Raw genomic sequence first — 21,351 nt, forward strand, 5'->3', positions numbered from 1 at the left:
GTAAGTTGTGGACACAGGTTGTTGTTTGATTCACTGCCATGTTTAAAGGAGGACGCTATCAGGCCTCATATTGTAATCTAATTTAACAATTGAGCATTAAATATTTTATATATATTAAGATTTTATTTAAACATTAGACATCTTGAATGTTGTTTTCATTTGAGACTACAAAGTGTTTTACAGAATATATGGAAAGCAATGTTTTATTTGTTTCCCTCCTTTTTTTCGCTGATCTGAAAATTGATCCGATCTGTGACTGAAATCCGTGATACCATCTGAACCTTGAGGTTTTTTTGTGCAGCCATGTTTGATTGTAACTCAGTGAAGGCTCAGATGTGCTCGTTTCAGACTAACTGAGGATGTAGCAGCTTCATGTACAGATGTTTCCCAAATTGTCCTTGACTGACAAATTGAAGCATAAGAAAACTCTACTAATGGGATTAGGTCACTGACCTGCCTGTAAGCTTATTGAATAGATCAGGGTGTATTAAATTTGCCTTAGGATGTATTTCATTTCAGAGGTTAACATGATTTGTCTTTGGTATTTTAGGATTAGAGGTCCTGTGGGACTGGTGGATGTATCTGGAGACTCACAACTTAAATTCAATGCATATGCAGCCAGTTTGGGATTTTTCTTCAGGCTTTTTTTCTCCATATTTAGCTAAACTTTACATAGTTTACTTGTGTGTCTGCGGTGGTTTACAGTAAAAAATCTTGGGCATCACAGTTGACACCACAGTGAATGTACTGCTTGTAACGAGATGCCATCAGGACAGCGACCATCACAGTCGCCCATAGAGATGAGCTCCCTCCCACTCTCACCAATCAGCTCGCTAACAGGCATGTGAACCTCTGTAGGATGACAACAGAAGAGTCTCGGGGTCGTGTAGCTCCGTGCTGAATCCTATCAAGTGTGAGAGCCGGGGGAGGAGTTTGGAGCTGATAAAACAACTCCTTTGAGCTTTACTGCCATTCAAATGAAATCAAGCTTGGGGTTAATATGTGTTCCAGGAGAGACAGAAGGCTCCTGTTTCACTGGGAGGAGAGGGAACTGGGGGGGAGTAACGTTGGGGGTTTGGACTGAGAGCGAAGTAGAGAACCATCCTTCGCTCTTCTCTGCTGCAGCTGCTCAGCTTCCCTCTGGGAGCTCACTGTCTGCAGTCTCTTGATCTGTTGTGTGTCATCTATTATGCATTTAGATCATGACGATGAGTTCACTTTTACACCCAATATTTTACAGTGCATACATTAACGTTAAAAGTGGATCTTTGGGGTCCAAGAGAAGGTCACTGAGTAATCAAATGAAGGGCTAAATTGAGTTAAAACTGCCATCAGTCTGTCCACTTATTTGGCCCTGGAGAGTAACTGAGGAGATTGCTATTAAGTTGCTTTGGTTAGTGTAAAACTGTGAGCGGTTTGAGTTATTTCAAGCATTCAGGAGTAAAAGTCGTGTCGATTTTCTGCACAGGAAGTGTTTGGTGATTTGAACACATCCACGTCTCGGATCATCAGTACAAAAGATGACCAAGATACAAGCATGTGTGTATAAAAACATAAGGATGAAGGTTAACTACAATTCAATTTCTGCTATTGGACAGAAAAAGTTAAAAACGGGATAAATTGTTCAGCAGTTTGAATCATTTTGGATTCTCAGTTTGGGTTCAGTAATTATGGCTCAGCTCTGGTTTGCACCTCTTACTGCCTCTGAGGCTGCGTCACATGGCTTTAGTATTTAAGAGATCAGTATGCTTCATGCTACCTCTCTGACACTGGCATTGCGATAGCTGCACCTGACAATTTCTGTAAATGTCTGAGTCCGACGACCCAACAAGCGCAGCCTTTTCTTGCACCGACTGGCCGGATGTGTGCAGGTCAGAGAGAAGACAGGGTTTTAACTTCCCTCTTAAATTATCTTTTCATTCTGCACACACAGCTTTTTGCTTTACTTTTCATGTTTAAGGACCAAGTGAAACACCATTTATGCCTTGTGATGTTATCCCTGTTTGTATGATTCAGATTTTCACTCCCAAGAAGGTGAAGCCTTTTGATTTCAGTGAACTTTCCTCAGTACAAACGGTTTTATAAGCGCTGCTGGGAAGGCTCTAGGAGTAGCCTACTGCAAAGACTTTAGTCTAACAAACCTCCTCTATCTGCTATAAAACCATCTTAAACTTCTAAAGCCTCCTACCTTACTGCAGTTTGGCCTTTCTCGGTATTGAAACTGTGCAACGAAATTTGTGATCAAACCAGGAACAACCTCACACATTGTTTCTTCTTTGTTTTTTCAAGTGTCACTATAAATCTGTGTTGGGTCTGCAGTCTGACCTTAGGCCCTCAGTAAAAGGGCACATTGCCTTGATGGGAGAGGGCTCCACTTAAACTATACAGATGTGATGCGACCAGGCTGTGCTTATAAGGTGGCACTGTCTAAAAATACACTCAGCAGCACCGCCTCCAGAGCCTGTGAGAGTGCGTACGGCCTGGCATGGCCCGGCGTCTGGACCTGGTTGAGCTGATGGCATCTGACAACTGTACACGCTGCTGGTCATGCTAGTTGCTGTGATAACCTGCTCTCATGCAGGGGGGAGGGGCTGTCAGTCAACTAGTACTATATGTTCTCGGGGTCTTGCAGCTATGGGGACTAAGATTGTACATTAGAAAACAAGTTAGATTATTATTTTTTTTTGCTAATGCATGGCCTGCTGAACAGAATCCTGGTGATAGTCTGAAAAAAAATAATCAAACCTGTAAGACAAACAATGAAAGAAACATGAACCAGCATGGAGGCTGCAGTTTCTCCCGTTGGAGATGTGTTCAGTGTCGCTGCTTTCTCATTTGTCACTGCAGTTCTTTTAGTCTTCTGTTCTAATGTTTCGACAGCCGCCGGGGCCTTGTTTAAATCTTTTTTATGCAAATGATGAAATAGCTGTGTGAGAATTGCACATTTCAGCAAAACGTCCTTAGCAATGCTAACAAGTTTTCCGCTGCCAAGTGTGTAGGAGAACCTGTGGTGCCAGTGTTTGGTTTGTCCATTCTGGGCTACGGTAGAAACATGGCGGTGCAACATGGCGGGCTCTGTGGTAGATATAAAGGGTTCATTCTAAGGTAATGAAAGGTGATTATACACAACTTCAAACATACTTATAATATTATATTCCATTTCTGCTGAGTCCGTTCTGCTAGATGCCACTAAACTCTGCGCACTGCACCTTTAATAGGAAGGCTGTTAGTCAGTAATAGTGATATATTAAACATGTGATGAAATGATGGATCCATTAATTGATTTTTGTTTGTAATTGAGTTTGTTGAAAGAAAAATGATCTGACAAGTTTGACAGTCATTTGATATAAATACCAAACAGCTTCTCAGATTTATCACAGCACGCCACTTTTAAACATCGGCTCCCAGGAACCATCACAGCTTTGTTTCTGCAGATGTTTTCATCCATCTTAGTATAAAATCTTTGTTGTAGACACCCATTAAAACGCAGACTATGTTTAGATGGTGCCTTGGATGCTTTGCATCCCCAGGGTTCTGCCCACACTAATATGGAAATGGTAGTCATCACATTACAACAGCATAGGAGGAGACTTCAGTCTCCCACACTGCTGCATAAGTAGAGGCTGCAGATGGCTACAGATCATGGTATTGATTGGTTTGGCACATCTAAGAGCAGCACTTCATGTCAGATTTGCACCAGATTAGTCTTAGACTAATCGTGTGTCCTACACATACTTGAAGATTAATAAAAGCCAATTTTCTGAAGAAATACATGAGCTTTTGGCAAATTAGCTCTTCCAGTGACTTACAGTCACAAAAGATTTACACAGTGATTCAACTGCAGCATGGACCACAAATGAGTAAGCGAGGTTGGTTTTTAAGAGAAATACTGATTTTAATTCTTGCAGCAGCTTAAAGGGTGAAAAGTTAACAAAAAAATGTCCATATCTTGTTCTTTCCATCAATAATAGCTGTCAGCAGCCCTTCAACATAGCACTTAAACCCAGAACTGCTCCCATGGAGCTGCTCACTGGTCACCAGTAGAAGACTGACTCTACAGCCATGCTAGCAGTACATGCTCAGAGTGACAATGCTAACATGTTTATGTTTAGCAGGTAGCATGTTAGCAGACAGCTAATAGCACCATCCTGAGGGGAACTTGTTTATCTGTGCCAGTAGCTGTCAAGACAGAAACGTCAGCCTCATGGTGGCGCTAGAGGGAAAGTCAGGATCACCAAAGTAATTTGGATTCATGGTTTAGGAATTAAATTTTGTTGTAATCCAACCAGCAGGAGTTGAAATATTTAACTGGATTAGTGACAACTTGACTGGTTGTGCTGGATGAAAAGTCGAGAAAATGTAACAGCGATCCATCCAACAGACCCTTCTCATGGCAGACATTTTGACTTGTCAGGTGGAATTAATCACTTTAAAGATGGCTGTATTGGTTTAAGGTGAACAGTGCTCATTCACTGACATGACTTACTGGGACAATGAATGGAGTGGAGATATTGTTATTGATATTATTTACACCTGTGCTTTTCCAGCTTTCACAAGTCTGTGAAAACGGTCTGTTTTGCACCACAGTGGTGGACAGACAGACTGACGTTGCAATCCCTACAAACAACCATTTTCATCTTTACCTAGACTGAACATCTCCAGTCATATCCCTAAAAACATAAACCTTCTTAATCTCATGCCTGGTCCTTTACTTTTACACTGGCAGCACTTCTGTCCCATCACCACTGACACCTCCAGTTATTCTCCACCTGTCTCTGACCCACACACAAAATCCCTTTCTTCTTTGCATTATATGTTGCGTTTTCTAATCAATGCACAATTTAGCACTTTGTCAAGCAGAAGTAATCACCATTATAAATGTTCATGTGTGCAGACTTGCGCAGTTGGTCGGCTGGTGCTGGTCTTCGCCTGTCAGTTTGTTCAACTGCCAGTTTCCATTAAATCAGGCCTCCAGCGTTGCCACTGGATCCCGATGGAGAGACGGGGCAGTCGTACTGGAGATGGCACAGGTGTACCGCGCTGCCTTGACTGAATAAGAAGTGACTGCAGTCTTATGCTTCGTTGCCTCGACCTCTCCTTGAGCAACATCCAACAGATTGCACACTTGACGCACACACACTTCTAGCAAGTACACACACTTCTTATATGTAGCATGTATGCACACAATCTGTGGTGTGGTTGTGTTGGCCGGGGAGCATCAGGCACAGGAAAAACAGCTTCTGGAGGTTTAAGTTCAGAGTGAGATCGCATGCAAAAAGCTGGAACTGTAGGAGGAGTTGCAGCTTGAAATACTGCTGGCATGCATTAAGATAAGGTAACATACAGTGGCTCTCATGATCCCTCAGAGGAAATATACTGTATGTTGGTGCCACTGCCAAAACTACACCAAATAGTAGCAATACCCACATTTGGAGAACAAACATTTAAAATATTACAATACTAAGTATTACTGTACAAAGTCAAGTGCATGAATTGGTACATGCAATAGTACACACTGAAACACAGAAGTAAATAAGAAGAAATGTCTGCAGGAGTAAATCAAGACAAATGTGATGCATAACATGAGAAAAACATAAGAATAGAATCAGATCTACAAATGGCCTGACTGTGCATAAAGTGCCCAGCTATGCTATTACTCAATCATGCCACGATGTATGTGCAGACTACACACATTTGCATATTCGCATTACCACTTGTTCAGCATTTAAACAGCAGATGGAGGCAGCACCTGTACAGGACATACTGGATTATCTGTCTCATGTATCTTTGTTTCTACTCTTATGAATTTCATGTCAGGTTGCACAACACAAACAAAGATGTGGACACATATTATGAACAAAAACAGAAAAAAAAGGAAAATTAGACTGAAATCCTGCATGTCAATAAGATCAATATGGTGGGTGTTTGTGTTTCTTCTTGAAAAATTCCAAGGATAATGAAGAATATAGTGTTATCGCTATATGCATATGATTATTGAGCCAGTAAATATTTGGGCCCAACACAGATATATTTGTAACGATACGATTCACTGTGATTCAAAGCAGATTCAGTATGATTCAAGTCATCCACAGTTAGCATCAGGTATTCTTAGTTGTGTTGTCTTCTGCCACACAAACAGTAGTAATCACAGTTACTTTTGGTGAGTCCCTTAAATACAATGCTACTGCTAAAGCTAGCGTTACTCATCCTGTTCTGACTGCTCTGCTCAGTAACATTATGGTCAGTTCCACCGTTGCAGACTGAATGTCTCTACTAGAGAGACGTGTCTGTGAGTTAGAGCAGCTTTGTTCAACCAGGGTTACTGTAGATGTGATGGGCGCTAGCTGTAGCCCTGCTAATGTTAGCACTAGCCTAGCCTAGTCTGGGTTCCCTGTTTACCCAGGGACAGGCTCCGACATAGAGGCTAAAGTGAGGACATCCACTTCATTCACCGGTAGCTCAGACGGTGCTCTGCGGTAGGAAATAGGTGTGTGCTTTGACGTGCAAGCCAAAAACTGAAGACTGATTGGCTGTTGCTTGGTTTATTTCTGCTGTGTGTAGATCTGTCCATATCCAAAGTCTATCATCGTAATCAACATAACTATTATTGTGATCCTGTATCGAGACTGTTTTGTTGCCCGGCTCTACATCGTAGTAAAGTTTGGCGAGACAAATTATTTAGTTGAATATTTGTGTCTGTTTTGATTATGTGCTTCTTTCTGGCTCACACGACAGCTGTGTTGGAAGAAACAGTGGTTGTGTCTTTATAGTTTCCAGTAATCTTAAACTCTGATCCTAGTTTGTCTGTATTCATGACCTGATAGGAAGATGAAACATGTCAGTCTGCACAGCCGTAACATCATTCTGTAGCATGAACGGCTTTTGAGTTTTCATGAAGTTAAAGATTTGCTCTGAACTCTGTTGTGTTCTGCTCACATAGTTGCTGCTTTGATGCAGCATAATAGAGACATTTTCCTGGAAACAAAGCTTTAAATCTCACTTCATCTGTATTGTGTGACATTTAAAAAAAGGACACTTAAATATCGCTGTAAGACTGAACACTGTTAGATAAATGCACATAGAATATAGTGCACAATGCTGAATATGAGTCTTAGATATTATATATATGTATTATCAAATGTTTCCCAAGAACTGAAGTGTCAATCCTCTGCCAACTGACAAATGAACAGATGAGAGGATGAAGCCTTCTTTCCTCCCTAACTTCCACTCCTTCATTGTTCTTCCTCCACATTTGAAATGTCCTCTGAGCTACTTTGCAAAGGGGATGAATGTGAATTGCCTCTCTGTGAGGGAGGTGGGCCATTATTCCCAGTTGAAGGGCTGTGATTTAGCAAAAACCTCACCTCGCAGGAAGCAGAGCCCGGCACAATGAAGGCGGGAGCCCAGAGGTTTGTATCTGAGGCTAATGAACCATCCGAAGGAAAAGGAATATAAACAATGACTGTTGAAAGAAAGACACATTTTCAGCTACAGCGAGATGTGAGAGAGCTGACAGCATTGTTCCTCCTGCACATGATCCCCAGACCACATGGGACTGTATTTCTAGTTTCTCTTGTGTGACGGTTGAACAATCAGTGGGATTTTAATATTCTTCACCCTTTCAGAAGAGGATGGATGGTTGGAGAAGCAGGTGTGAGGTCAGCTAGAGTCAGAAATTAACAACAAATTCCTCTTAAAATATGTTTAAAATTCCACCAGTTTTCTGTCTAAAAACTGGTGGAATTTGCAACATATTTCACTTTGGTAGACACGTTGCTGGATTTTGCACCCCGCTCACAGCAAGAGGTTTAAAACCTGTTTGGACTGCCCTGAGCACGTCTGGCAGCCTGGGCGGTCTGGGATGTTTTCCACAGAGGGACTCCAGTAGACTGAGGAGACACATCTAACATTAGTGAGTTCAGCTTTCTCTGTGTAACTCAGTACAAAGGTTTGGCTTTGAATTTATCAGAGTTCAATGAGGATAGACTCTTCCCTTGCAGCCCCAGTGTGGGATTCAGTCTGATTGGATGGAATTTGACGTAAAGGGCTTGCGGGTTTTGGTTTGAATATTTGCTTATCAGTCCCAAGTCATCTTCAAACTGTGTGCTGTCTGGACCTCAACATCAAGGTGAAGAGCGACTCTGACAATGGAGAACTCATTTGGGTGAATATGTCAGCTTTATGTGGTTCATTAAAAGAGCTGAGCGTGCAATTATCACAGCTGTATGTTTTGCTGAGTCGGTGTAACGGATCAGAATATCCTCCGAGTCCCTCAGCTGGGTCATCCACAGTGTGAACCTGCTGTTCACAATTATGTTACACTGTGAAACGCTTAGATAAGGATGAGCAGAGAATTGCTTAACCTTGTGGAAAGACAAAGAGAAGACAGGAGATGTGGGATGAAGACAAATACGTCAATCAATGAGCCACATTCAAGGACCTAAATCTCTTTATTCTGTGAGTTCTGCCCATACCAGTGTACCCTGTAACCTGAACATGAGTTATGTCTTGGTCATGCTGCCATTTAAAGAGTTTCACAGTGAAATCAATTAATTTCAAGACTCGCTGGCAGCGGCAAAGCAAATCTGTGTGAATCTTTAGCGTCAAGTTCAACTTTGGTGAACATGTGAATTTGCACCGTTAGCAAACTCTCTCAGCTGGAGAGTCCAAAACAGCTCACGCTATCAACGCTTATTAACCATGTTGTACCCTGTACCCCTGTACATCAACCTGTTGAGACATAGTTCTCAGACAAGTGACAGACAGTTAGCAAGCTCGCTACCTGTTGTGACATGTGGCGTTTTCCTGTCTGGTTCTAGCTTCATACTGGTCATACTGGTTCAGCTCACCAGCTATAACAGTTCACCAACCAACCCTGCAGGGATTGACTACATCACCAAGCTTCTGGCACCACTTCATTCCTGAGGAAGGGTGGATGAACGTTGCTGACTGGTACGATCAGGCCTTATGTTTATGAGGATCAGTCATTTGCATAACTGATGCCCTCAAATGATATAAGCTGCCTGTTCGGTTGTATTTGTGGATAAATCTCATTCACAATAGTGTTACACAAGCGTAAAATGAAGAACTTCACACTACGGTGCTTTAGCTCCTTTTGTCAGAAATCAGCAGAGGTAAATATTATGTATCTAGCAGCATCAGCAGGGGACTGCAGGATCCAAAAAGCTAATAAATTAGAAAGTGTACAGGCGTCAATGCTGTGTTGTTAAAAGAAAACTACATTTAACAGTATATGAGTAGTTCCATGGGGCAAAAAACACAAACAACAATCTCTGGTGAGTCAAAATCAGTCAGAAGAGAAAACAAACAGTAAAATTATTACCCAGACTGTCTGTTGTAAACATCCATCACACTTCACACAGACTTACTGGTTTAACTTTGTCCCATGTTACTGTCTGTACTTGTGCAGCCTCACGGTGCTCCTGTGCAACACTACAGATGCACTCAGCAACCTCAGCAATGACTGTTTGGTCATTACCATGTTATTATAACCAAAGCAACAAAAATAAAACTCCAGTTGTAATAGTTTAATGGATTCACATAAAATCAGAGGGATGAGGAGGAGAATGCATCCAGTTATAGGTGATGCTACACAAGCCTGGAGCACTTGTAAATTTCATTTCTGCCCAAGAGAGATTACAAGCATCAGTAAATGTGTGACTGCAACAAGTTCTCTTAAATCACTCGAATGAATATGATTGTACGAGGGATTCTGACATGATGCTCAGTGTTGTTAGACAAGAAATTAAAATGTGCCACTTTGACTCTGTATACAAATAATCATTTGTATTATCTGTCCCTGTTGCCTTGTGACACACTTTCCAGTGAATTCCAGACAGGGTTTGTCCTCTTTCCCTGTCGGTACCGCCTGCTGTTTAATGTGAAGGTCACTTGATTGTGTGTGTGGCTAAAGCAGCAGCAGCAGCAGCAGCGACCACTGTGTCAGCCCTGCTTAGTGTTCCTCTGTATGCTCCGCTTGGCAGCAATAGACTACATTGTCCACAGCTATGTTAGGAGCAAGTCCTTTTTATCCTTTTTTTGCAGGGATACCCTTGCACTTGGCTGTCCTGTTTCTTCTGCGAGTGCCTTAGGGGAGATGCACATGAGTAGTGAGTGTTCCCTGACCTCCAGATTTAGCCCAGGCATTATACGGTGCTAAGCCAGGCCAGGATCAGGCCAATCCAGTTCAGGCTTGCTGCTGCAGCGCAAAGCTATTACCTCAAGGAGCGTTGCAGCTTGTTGACTTTGGTACTAGAAAGAAAATGTAGCATCCTAGATGTAGTCTCTGCAAGCATGAGCATGTTTGGCGCCGTCATATTTCTGACGCAGTGACAACAGGAAAGAAAACAACAGTCCAGCGCAGTAAGACATCACACAGCCCGTCTACATTATGCCACAAACACAGGCAGGCAAGGACACGCTGCTTCACTTAAACCAAGATGAAAATGTGCAGCGCAGCGCTGACAGCAAAGAGAATTTACTGCTTGCAAATCAAAAAGATTATTTTATTATGCTTCACATGAATGAGAATGAGGCAGACCCCCCCTTCTCACTCACTCTCCTAAAAAAGGTTCTCTCTCTCTCTCTCTCTCTCTCTGTGTCTCTCTGCCTCCATCAGTTACATATTCAGAGAAGTGCAGCACAGCAGTATATTCTGCCAATGCAGAAGTCCAATTATTTCTCACTGTTGGGTTGAGATTACACACACACACACACAAAAGCCCCACCATACATGACTGCTGAAATATGGCAGAGGTTGGATGTGTTTCAGATGACTCACAGGTTTTATGGAACCAAACCGGAGATAGTTATAACCGGTGTGTTGCCGAGCTTATCGTAAATTCCTCCACATTCCCGAATGTAGATAATCATTTCACATAAGAGTGATTACTGTGCTGTACGTGCTCCATCTTGCAGGAATGTATGCACCCAAAACACAGATAAAGCTTCTGTCAGGAAGGTTTGCACCATATTACACCATGATTGTCAATGTGGCAACATACACCTATCTACCGCTTCATTAATTACATTTCCCTGCAATTAGCTCCTCGTTTATCCAGTTTTAATTAACCATGAAATTATATATCCTTCCTATTTGGAGGTGACGTCTCATCTCCTGGTGTATTTTGGTCTCTTCCTGAATATATATTTGCTCATTATGGAGTCCTGCAAATAAGATGAAATAGTGGGTCTTCTGATCCTGCCGGTAGCTGAAGGAAGGGTGTGTGTGTGTGTGTGTGTGTGTGTCTACATGTGTGTGCTAAGAGTTAGTGAAGGACGAGGCCAAGGGCAGAGGGAGGGGCTATGTGTGTGTGTGTGTGTCTGTGTGTGTGTGTGTGTGTGTGTGTGTGTGTGTGTGTGTCAGAATGACTCAGAGTGCAGCAGTGTTTCTCTGTTATCACACTGTGGGAGGAAGAGCTGTGTCTTTGTCTTCTCCTCATCCACACACACACACACACACACACACACACACACACACACATTTGCACTGATTTGCACTAGATTACAGCTCACTACAAATAGCGTTTCAGTAAGAGGTCCAATATGAAATTGCAGTATGGAACCCCCTGCTGGTACCAGCTTTGTTTACGATGTGAATTTCTCCAGTCAGAGATGTTTTTTTTTCCTCTGATGTGTTCACATTGTTTGACTTGATATTCATTTGCATATATTTCAAAGCTGTGGATGATGTCAACAAAGTAGGGCAACATGTATTTTAAGATGTTTGTATTATCGTCCAGATCTGTGAGAGTCTTTAAGAATGTGGCACGATAAATAAGTCAGTACATCTGTACATTAACCCCTTAGGACCCAGTGTCCTTTGTAATAGACTTATTGATTGTTTTCAGCCAATTAAAATGCATTGTTTTAAATGTTGACAGCTTGGTAACAAAGTAGCAACTTACTGATAAATTGCAGACTCTGACTTATAAGATGACAGGTGACTGTGAGACGTTTTAAATATCAGTTTACATCCATTCAGAAGTCACTTTTTTGAACTGCGTACTAAATAACCAAGGTTATATTTCAATCAGATCAACTGTAAGTGTACAACAATATTTATTGATGTCAGCAACAGAGACTGTGAAGCGTCTTCTTGAAGTGAAGGCTCTCATGAGAATAGGAGACAGGAGACAGGAGACAGGATCCCCCCGGAGTCCTGACGCTGTTGGTGCTGGAGTGAACCCAGCAGGGGGTTGATGGAAACCTTTGGATGAGTCTCTCTGGATACCATGGAGGTCATGGTGGTGATGCACACTAGCAGATCTGAAAGACAGAGTAGCAGAACTGCAGCAATATTCAAAGAGACTGACATCTAGAGATTGTTGGTCAGATATCGTGATGTCAGAATTGTGAATGAAGTGTAATGATTTAAATAACTGTTGTGAAATAGAAGTGAAATGCAAGGGAGGAGGTCTGCCCTCTTCAACTTCCGTCAAAGCTTCATTAAAAGTTTGTTTTTTCTTCGATATGAAGAATATGAGATTATTTCAAACACACAGTTAACAAATACATAGTTACAGCAACCATTAATGGGAAAATCAGCATGTTTGTTTACATCTCATATTTATTTAATTGTAATCGACGCGAAAAAATATAAAACAGCAAGATGAGTTGACTTTTTTATGTTTACATGTAGAAACAGATAAAAAACTAATGTAACATTAATGTAACATCAAACTGAATTTTCGGGGCCATTTTCCTTCATCAAGCTTTGTTAAACTTGTAGTAAAATATATTCCAACTATGCAAAGTATGTGGAGTAAAGTCATTTTGCACACTGATGGTTTGACAGTAGTGCATTCATTGTGCAGCACATGCAGGAAGTTCCGGTATGAACTGGCTTGTGCCCTAATGCTGGGATAAAACTGCATGATGTCAGGCTGATAACGGCCAGACCGGCCAGAGGCCCAACGTCTTCCACTATAACACACAAACATGTATCCCATGTTTGTGTGCTATAGTGGAAGATGCCTACAAGCATGTTGTAATTTTTTGTGTAATGTAATGTTTTGTTGCCTAAGCTGACAACCTCGTGATCATGACGTGACGCAGTAACTGGTGTGTCAAGCTCTCCGGTATAAAGCACATAATGTTCTGTGATGTTCTCAAAGTGCAGCAAGAATAATCAGATCCTAATTAAAAAGCTCACCACCTCTTTCTGTGGATGATACATTGGCCAGATTGGCTTTGACACAACCACAGAAACACATTAACTAAATGTATCATCCCCCCCCCCTCAAGTGCTTTAAACATCCTCTGCCCTCAGCTTATTTAGGGAACTGGATGTTTGCTTACTGACGTTCAGCACCTCCCACACAATGACATTACTTTCCTCTCGGGAGAGTCTTTTGTGTCTGAGCCAAACTGTTCTCTTCCATCATGAAGATTCGGAGCACTCTCACATTGAGTGCACTGCTTTTGAAAGGAGGGCAAGAGGTGATTGGATCAGTCACACTCACCTGTGTAGTGCTTGATTACCTGTTGTACCTGTTAAAACATTAATTAGCTTAATTACCAGCCATTTTGTTGCATGTCCTGGTCATGTGGTTCATGATCATGTTGCCATATCATGCTGAATGTTTATGAGGGATGCAGGTAAAAAGTCACATGACTCACTGTTATTGCCGGGTACCTAATGATGTGGAAAACACCGTCTGTCTGATGAAGAACGGGGATTTGAAATGTTAATGTAGTCGCAGATTTTCCAGATCAGAAGTGTTTGCATGCTTCCAAAGTAAACATTTTGTACGGCTGGAATATAATCATGAGTCAAGTCACACACAGTCGGCGCTTGTAGTTCAGTCAATCAATGTTGCTTTGATCCAGTGTATAAAAGCAAAAACAACACTGTCAGGTTTTTCCAATTTCCAATTTAGTTTCAGCGTTATGAACATTACATTTTGGTAATTTAATGCATTTCTCCCCACAGTTACCACAGTGTCCAGTATGTATACCAGAGCAGCAGCCCTGCTGTAGAGAGTAGCAGGATTAGATGAGCAGCTTTGCCAACATATGGGATCATTTTTTGATTTTTATTAAAGAAAAAATGTACTGGCCAGTTAAAGGAATTATTCAAATCAATATGGGAGTCACGCTCATCCGTTTGATTGCCAAGAGTTAAATGAGAAGATCAAAACTGCTCTCATGTCTCATGTATGCTCGATACCAAGCTACTGCCAGCAGGCGATTGGCTTAACATAAAGCCTGGAAACAGCTAGATTAGACTCATTAACACTTCATATCTCATTTGTGCCTCCTCTGGTTGAATGAACACTTCTACATCACTGCAGCAAGGTGACCACATGATACTGTGCTCAGGGTTTTACTTCTGATGGAAACAACACATGATAACAATAAATATAGCAATCAATTTAAACTTTTAATGAAAAATACTTTTAAATTTCAATACAAATAAATGTCGAGGTTTCTTCCTCTGAAAAGGGTGAAGAGATGATTCATTCTTTCTTTTACAGGTTGGGTTTGTTTGTTGATACAATATGATGCAACGTCTGGTTATTTCCCCTCCGTTTACCAAAAATGTGGCTCGGTTATTTCCCTGGAAACTAAAAAATATGAAATTCCATAATATAGAATATTAATTACTAATATTAAGTAATAATACTAAGAAAGGGTGAGGTGATAAGAAGTTAGGGATGCATGATACTTTTGCCGATATGCTGATATTTCCCAACTCATCATCAATACTGATATATGCACATATTACACAATCATATATGCAATCATAGATTGTACTAAGTACGATCAAGAAACACAATATATGAAGGACAAACTTCTGAGTTCAGGAGCTCAGCATTAAAACTTTCCCAGAGGGTTGAGCAGTAGTTTTCTTTGAGTGTATTAGATACGCTAGCCGGGGCTAGCCGGGGCTAGCTGGGTGGCTAGCGGAGCGTTAGCCGCAGCTCTGTGGCCAGAGGGAAGCACAGACAGCCAGCCTCCCCTAGCGTCCCAGCTAGCCTCCCCTAGCGTCCCAGCTAGCCACGGCTCTCCGTGTGGATCCAGCCGGAGCGCAGAGCCCTGCTTTGCTATTCAGCTTAAAGTCGGGCATCTGAGTGAAGTGGAGCCGGCGGAGGAAGTACAGCCAGGCGGCAGAGGAGAAGGCAACAAATCGGCCTGTCATATCGGCAGAAATGTTTATTTTGGGCCGATGCCAATATTTCATTTTAAGCCTAAAGATACCGCTGACGTGCCAATATTATTATGCATCCCTAGAAGAATTCCTTGAAAATCTTCTGCCCATATTAGATGAATAATGAACCATTCCATTCATCCGTGTGTGCTTTCCTCAGGACAGTGAAGAAACTGCTTCTGTATATGAACTCATGGTTTAATGCAAGAGTCCTTCTGCTGGCTAATTGGAAGTGATTGAGTGGTGCTGAGAGTAATTGAGTGCTGCTGAAATCACCTTTGAGCAGAGTAAAAAGCAAATACTTTTTAAAAGGCTCTAAAATAAAGTCATTGTAAACGGGCAGCTGTTCCATTTGTCCCGGCTCACATCCAGCATTCTTAATGAGCACAAGCAGTGTAAAGATGGCTTAAATCACAGCTTTGCATTTGTAATTAGTTTGGCTACTGTCCAAATTATTTTTGACAGCAAAGAGAGATACATGTGTTAACCCTGAATTAGACCACTATTAGTTAACAAATGAGGTAAATCAACCTTGATTACATTAGACTTCAGTGTAGCCGACATGAATTTCAGCTAAGTACATGTGCTGTTGTCTATACAGGATATGATTAACACCTTTTAAAAGCCGTGGTTTAATTCAGGGGTGCACTTGCCTAAATGTTGCTTCAGAGGCATTTCAAGTCAATACAATATAATTGTTCAGACAACTAAACACAGAATCCATATTAATTTGTGACTGTTCTGGTATCAGTAAAGACTTGCTTCATCCTCTGGTCCAACCAACGAGCAGATGAACCAACAGCTGAAGGACTTCTTCTTTATTTAAGCAGCATTGTGCTGAATCAGATCCCAACGTTTCGAATTGAGCCTTCATCAAGGGCCAAGCAGGAATACTGGGTTGAAAACTACTTTTTATATATTTCCAAACATCACAAGGCGTCTTATAGGATAATCATATAATTTAATAATCAAACCGTTTTCTGTGTCACCTGCGTTGCCGCCTGTGTTTGCTCTACACATTATAGCACCACCATTTTTGGTTAGATTAAACCAAAAATCAAATGCCCATATAATTTCCAACAAATTGTGTCAAAACTAAATAATAATAAACGAAACAGATGTACCAACAGGCCAACATTGCCATCCCTTGAACCATGTCGGTAGTGTGGCTAAGAAATCATCGTACTTCTGCTGCATATTATTCTTTTTTTCAAGAGAGGATAAAACCACTCATGTACATATTTTTGGAATCACATTTAAAGCTTGAGTTATACTTCTGTGACGCCTCTGCAAACCCACACAGAGGAAGTTGTTAAGGGTAACCATAGGTCACAGAGGCTTGCAGAGGACTTGACCTCCCAGATCTCACCAAAGCAAGCTAACTGATTCATCCAACTCCTGTCAGGTCGCAGCTTGAAACAGAAATAAAATAAAATGTAATCGTATACTTAAAATCTGTATAAAAGAAACCAAATGAACATCTGTGAATGACCCATGTGTACATTTGCCTGCATGCAGCATGTTCCATCTTTAGGTCACGTTCAGACCGGCGATCGCCCTGCATGAAAAAGTGCAGCATGGCGTTGCATCAGTGGTCCCAATGCAGGGTTGTCTTGTCACTGTGCATTGTTTTGGCATCTGATAACTAGCTAAACTTCCCAATATCATACATTGTGCATGCTATACCAACACCAAGGTCCTCGACATGCAGTGTTGTGTTTTTCTGTATTATTGAAATGAGAGTTTCTAGCTAGCGATGTCATTCTTTCACTACTTGTTAGGCTGTTTAGCACACTACTTTATAGAGTTGAAATTAAAGTACATGTTTTGAAGGCTATTTCTGTGTCAGTCCACACTAAATTACATTATAGACATTTTCAGTTGGTATCAACATGACATTTTTGAACATTTTTGGTGTGTTATGCTAGTAGCGGCTAATGTAGCCTGGAGCTGCAAGCCTCACGCAAAGATGAGGAGTGGTCTAAAGAAGTCTGGTAACCTCACTTCTTTCTGTCTCCACACACCCATACTTTTATTTTTATTTAAACCTGTAGTCTTCAGCCCCAGTTGACACTGCCTCAAGTGACATCACTTGAGGAAATGTATCAGATTTCACACAGCTTTATTCACACATGCAGTACTACGCCTCAACATCTTTAAACGGAATTTGATGTGTAAAATCAGTGCAGTTCCCTTTTAACAAAAAATTATTTTTAACTTAAGTTTGACTTTAATGATATTGAAAATGAAAAACATCAGTATCACTGGCCGACAAAAATCCACATTAGCAGGAGTGCACTGTAAAATCAAAACTGTCAGTGTTAGAAATACATCATGAAGGTGAACGGGCTCATTATCTCAGTTGGTCTCAAGCTGAGACAATTCAACTGAAAAGACATGCACACACTCACATTCCTCCACACTCAGGCCCACTGTATCTGGTCGAGTGCACCAGGCGGAGGAACAGACATCTGAATGAGGTCACGGAGTTCACGTGCCTCTCCTCATGCTCCACTCTGAGTATCAGCCCTTTCTTGACCCAGCCTGCATAGCAGGGCACTGTTTCCTCTCCTCCCTCTCACTTTACTGCAAAAAAGAATAGCATCCATCTCCCACTGCATGGCGGGCTGCTCTGTGTCCTCCACGTTCTCTGAGGATAATGGGTTTTGGTGCAGCTTGCACAGATGGAGGCTCAGGGAGTGGTCCACCATCAGCTGTATTGGCCTCACTATCACCCCTTAAAACACAGAGTCGACTCCATTTGCATCCCAACAGGATCTAAACACTTTAGGCGAGGAGTGTTGCACCCCTCCCCTCATCTGAATCAGACGTGGTGGAGATTAGTGATGTGTTCAATGTGCAGCTGTCTTGCTAGAATAGTATACTGTGCTTTCTTCAATTATATATTTGACATGTTTGATTGAATCCTGTGTTAAAAGCTCCTATAATGATGGATTCTTTGATGTATCATTGATGTTTTAAACTGGTGTCACTGTGTTTTTTTAGGGCAGCGACGAGGGCGATGTGGACAAGAATAAGTGCTGCACGCTGTGTAACATGTCCTTCACCTCAGCAGTGGTTGCACAGTCACACTACCAGGGTAAAATCCATGCCAAGAGGCTAAAACTGCTACTGGGGGAGCAGCCTGCCATCACAACCAAAGGTATAGCCCCTGTTACAAATGCATTGTAGGTATAAATGATAAAGGAGCTACATGTGTCCAAAGGGGATTTATTATTGAAAAGAAAAATAATTAAGGAATGAGACACAAGATGCCATGTGTTGACAATGTGTGGAGGTGTTGCTATGTACGTGTGAAGTGGAGTAGAACCTTGTAATTGATTTTAAATAATTATGTAGCACTCAGTTTAGACTGTGTGTGTGTGTGTGTTGTTTCTGAGTTGGAGTCCTAACAAACAGCAGTGTCTGATGTATTACTGTCCAGTGTATATATTAGTGTGCTGGCGCAGTGTCTTGATTCAATGCCCTGAAACACCACATACACACAGAGGTGCTGTAGGGGTCAGAATATACTGCAGGAGCCCAAAGGCCAAATCCATACTGCAGCATGGCCCAGGGCTGCAGGAATCATTACTTTTACTCCAGTTGTTGTTGATGTAACTCAGCATCTTCTGTGTACGTGTTCTGTTTTTTAGTCATTTGTTATTTGTGGTGCTGTTATCCATTATTTATCTAGCTGCCGCTTCTTCCCATAATATACTAGTCACCTTGCATGCACGGTGTATGCTAGCTAGAGACTGTTGTCCTGGAGAAGCAGCTTCTTTGCTGGATATTGTCATTAGGTATTCCAGCTGCCCCTCAAACAAAGGTCTGTGGTTCAAACCCACTTCAGTCTCGACATGTTAACACATTCACAAAGACATTCTTAGCATTGCCCTTTTCCAATACACCACCTTAAATTTAAAGCTCCCTGACATTTCTAGTTTGCCAGATAGATATGCAAAACCTACTTTTGTCAGTTTGGCTGGTTTTTCAACTTTAAGATGTATTCTAGGTGTGTAGTCTGAGATGATTGTTAATATAGTACTTTGTTTGCTGGTTAGCTGACTTTGATCTCTGTTTGTACAGTATCATTGGGAAATACAGTGTATATATATATAAGAGTTTCTTGACACCAAATTGGAATTTGTGTACTACATTTCATGGCAATTCATCCAACAGTTGATGACATGTTTCACTCAAAACTACAGATATCAACCTGCTGGCAGTGCTTGTGTAAAAGTTGAAGGATCAGCAAAATAATTAGGATTCCTCCTCTGGGAACCATGAATGTCTGTAGAAGTTTAAGTGGCTTTCCGTCCAGTTGGTGTTGAGATCTTTCACTCACAAGTGAAAACTTTGAAGAGCTGGTGGCGCTAGATGAAAACTCAGGGGATCACCAAAGTCATTAGGGTTCCTCCTCTGGGGACCAGGGATATATGTACCACATCTCCATCCCATAGTTGACATAGGAGATGTATTTCAAGGTGATGGTCCAACCAACCAATCAACCAATATTGCCATCCCTAGAGCCAGAACATGAGAAAAATCAGTTTTTCTGTCTAGATAACAGTAGTATGACCAGAACAGTACTCATGTACTATATATTAGTTTTACAATGATTTACAATGTTTTACACATCCACAGTCCACAGTTTTATGTGTGAATTTTACACAGCCTTTGGCCTGTGGGAATAATCTGACCCTCTATTCTATAATATATATATATATATATCTATATGCGCAAGTCATCAACTAAAGCTACTTTACTTGTCAGATCTGATAGGAATGTTTATGACATAGAACCTGAGTAATTTATGGAAGTAATGAAGTCATGCATGTACTCTATGAATTACATTGCCAGCATTGTTCACATACAATGCATAGTTCTACATTTCACTGCCAGTATTGTCCTGCAGCACTAATCCCATCTGGACATCATCCTGCGGTCCTGACATTATAAATCAGCAGACCTCTTTTGTTAAAGCTAACTCTGTTTTGAGAGGAAAAGGAATAATGAACAATGCATAAAATGCTGGGATTTTCTGGAAAATGGGACTCTGGTCTGACATTTATAAATCACTTTCATCAACATTATCATTTTTTGATGGTCAGCTGCCAACTTACTGTATCGGTCTCCAATTCACTTTCACTCTTTGCGTGCTTGCTGCTATGACGCCATCTTTACTTCTGAACTCACCTTGAGGTGTCAGCACTGCACTTTCTCCTACTGCCCTCTTCAGGAAAGTTACCACAAACACTTCATACAGAAATGGAAGTGGGATAATGCAACGGGAATGTGCAGAGAGATCCATAAATGCTTGATTGTAAGTTTAAGTGGAAATCAAGAACAGTTTTGCATATCTTGGCGATGTTATGTGCTGTGGTGCAGATGGATGGAGGCTCTAAGGATGGCATCAATCTGTTGGTTTGTCAGTTGCTCTACCACTGTGGTACAGACTGAAATATCTCAACAACTTTTGAATGAATTGCTATAAAATGTTGGACAGACATTCATTATCCCCAAAGGATGAATCTTACTGACTTTGGTGATCCCCTGACTTTTCCACTAGCACCACCACGACGTTGACATTTGTGGTTTTGAGTGAAGTCTTGATAATGTCTATTTAATTGACTGGCATAAAAATTGGTTCAAACATTCACGTTCCCCTTAGGATGAATTGTAATAACGTTGACGATCCATCATCAGATCAAAATCAGTGGTATGACTTCCCCAGTCGCCTAACCTGTACTTTTTAGTGCTAATAAGCAAATGTTAGCATGCTAACAGGTAAAACTAAGATGATACAACATTATACCTGCTAAACATTAGCATGCTAGCATTTTTCATAGTGGATATGTTAGTAGGTTGATACAGCAGTATGACTGTAGACTCTTCGTATGGTTTATGAAAATGTTACATGTTATGATTTTTTAGGCCAATTACATCTTACTAACAGCAGCCCAACAAGCTGGTGTTGTTGGCTGGTTTTCCTGAGTCTGTGTGTGTCTATGTGTTATTTAGATTTAATCACCAACTGCTCTTTACCTTGGGGTAACTGAAGTCTGCTGTTGTTGTGATCCTCTGACAGCTGCTCACCTTGAATCTGCTTACAAATTGGCGGTTGTGAGAATAATGAGCGAAGGTCACCGGGGGAACCAGTGAATGAAAAACACAGC

The 21,351-nt window shown here is 41.3% G+C and overlaps 1 protein-coding gene across 5 annotated transcripts in view; it reads left to right on the forward strand.

The window, feature by feature from the left end:
- The window catches only part of zmat4a (zinc finger, matrin-type 4a), a 128,406-nt gene that overhangs the window by 58,621 nt on the left and 48,434 nt on the right, over positions 1-21,351 (forward strand). For all 5 annotated transcript variants that reach the window (XR_006098220.1, XM_042422166.1, XM_042422167.1 and 2 more), the window contains one exon: positions 18,179-18,335. Coding sequence is in view for 4 of the 5 variants with exons in the window: in XM_042422166.1 (XP_042278100.1) it covers positions 18,179-18,335 (157 nt within the window). In the remaining variant the exon portion in view is untranslated. The remainder of the gene's footprint in view (positions 1-18,178; positions 18,336-21,351) is intronic.

The sequence above is a fragment of the Thunnus maccoyii genome, chromosome 9, assembly GCF_910596095.1.
Source record: "Thunnus maccoyii chromosome 9, fThuMac1.1, whole genome shotgun sequence".
In the NCBI taxonomy this organism is placed as follows: domain Eukaryota; kingdom Metazoa; phylum Chordata; class Actinopteri; order Scombriformes; family Scombridae; genus Thunnus; species Thunnus maccoyii.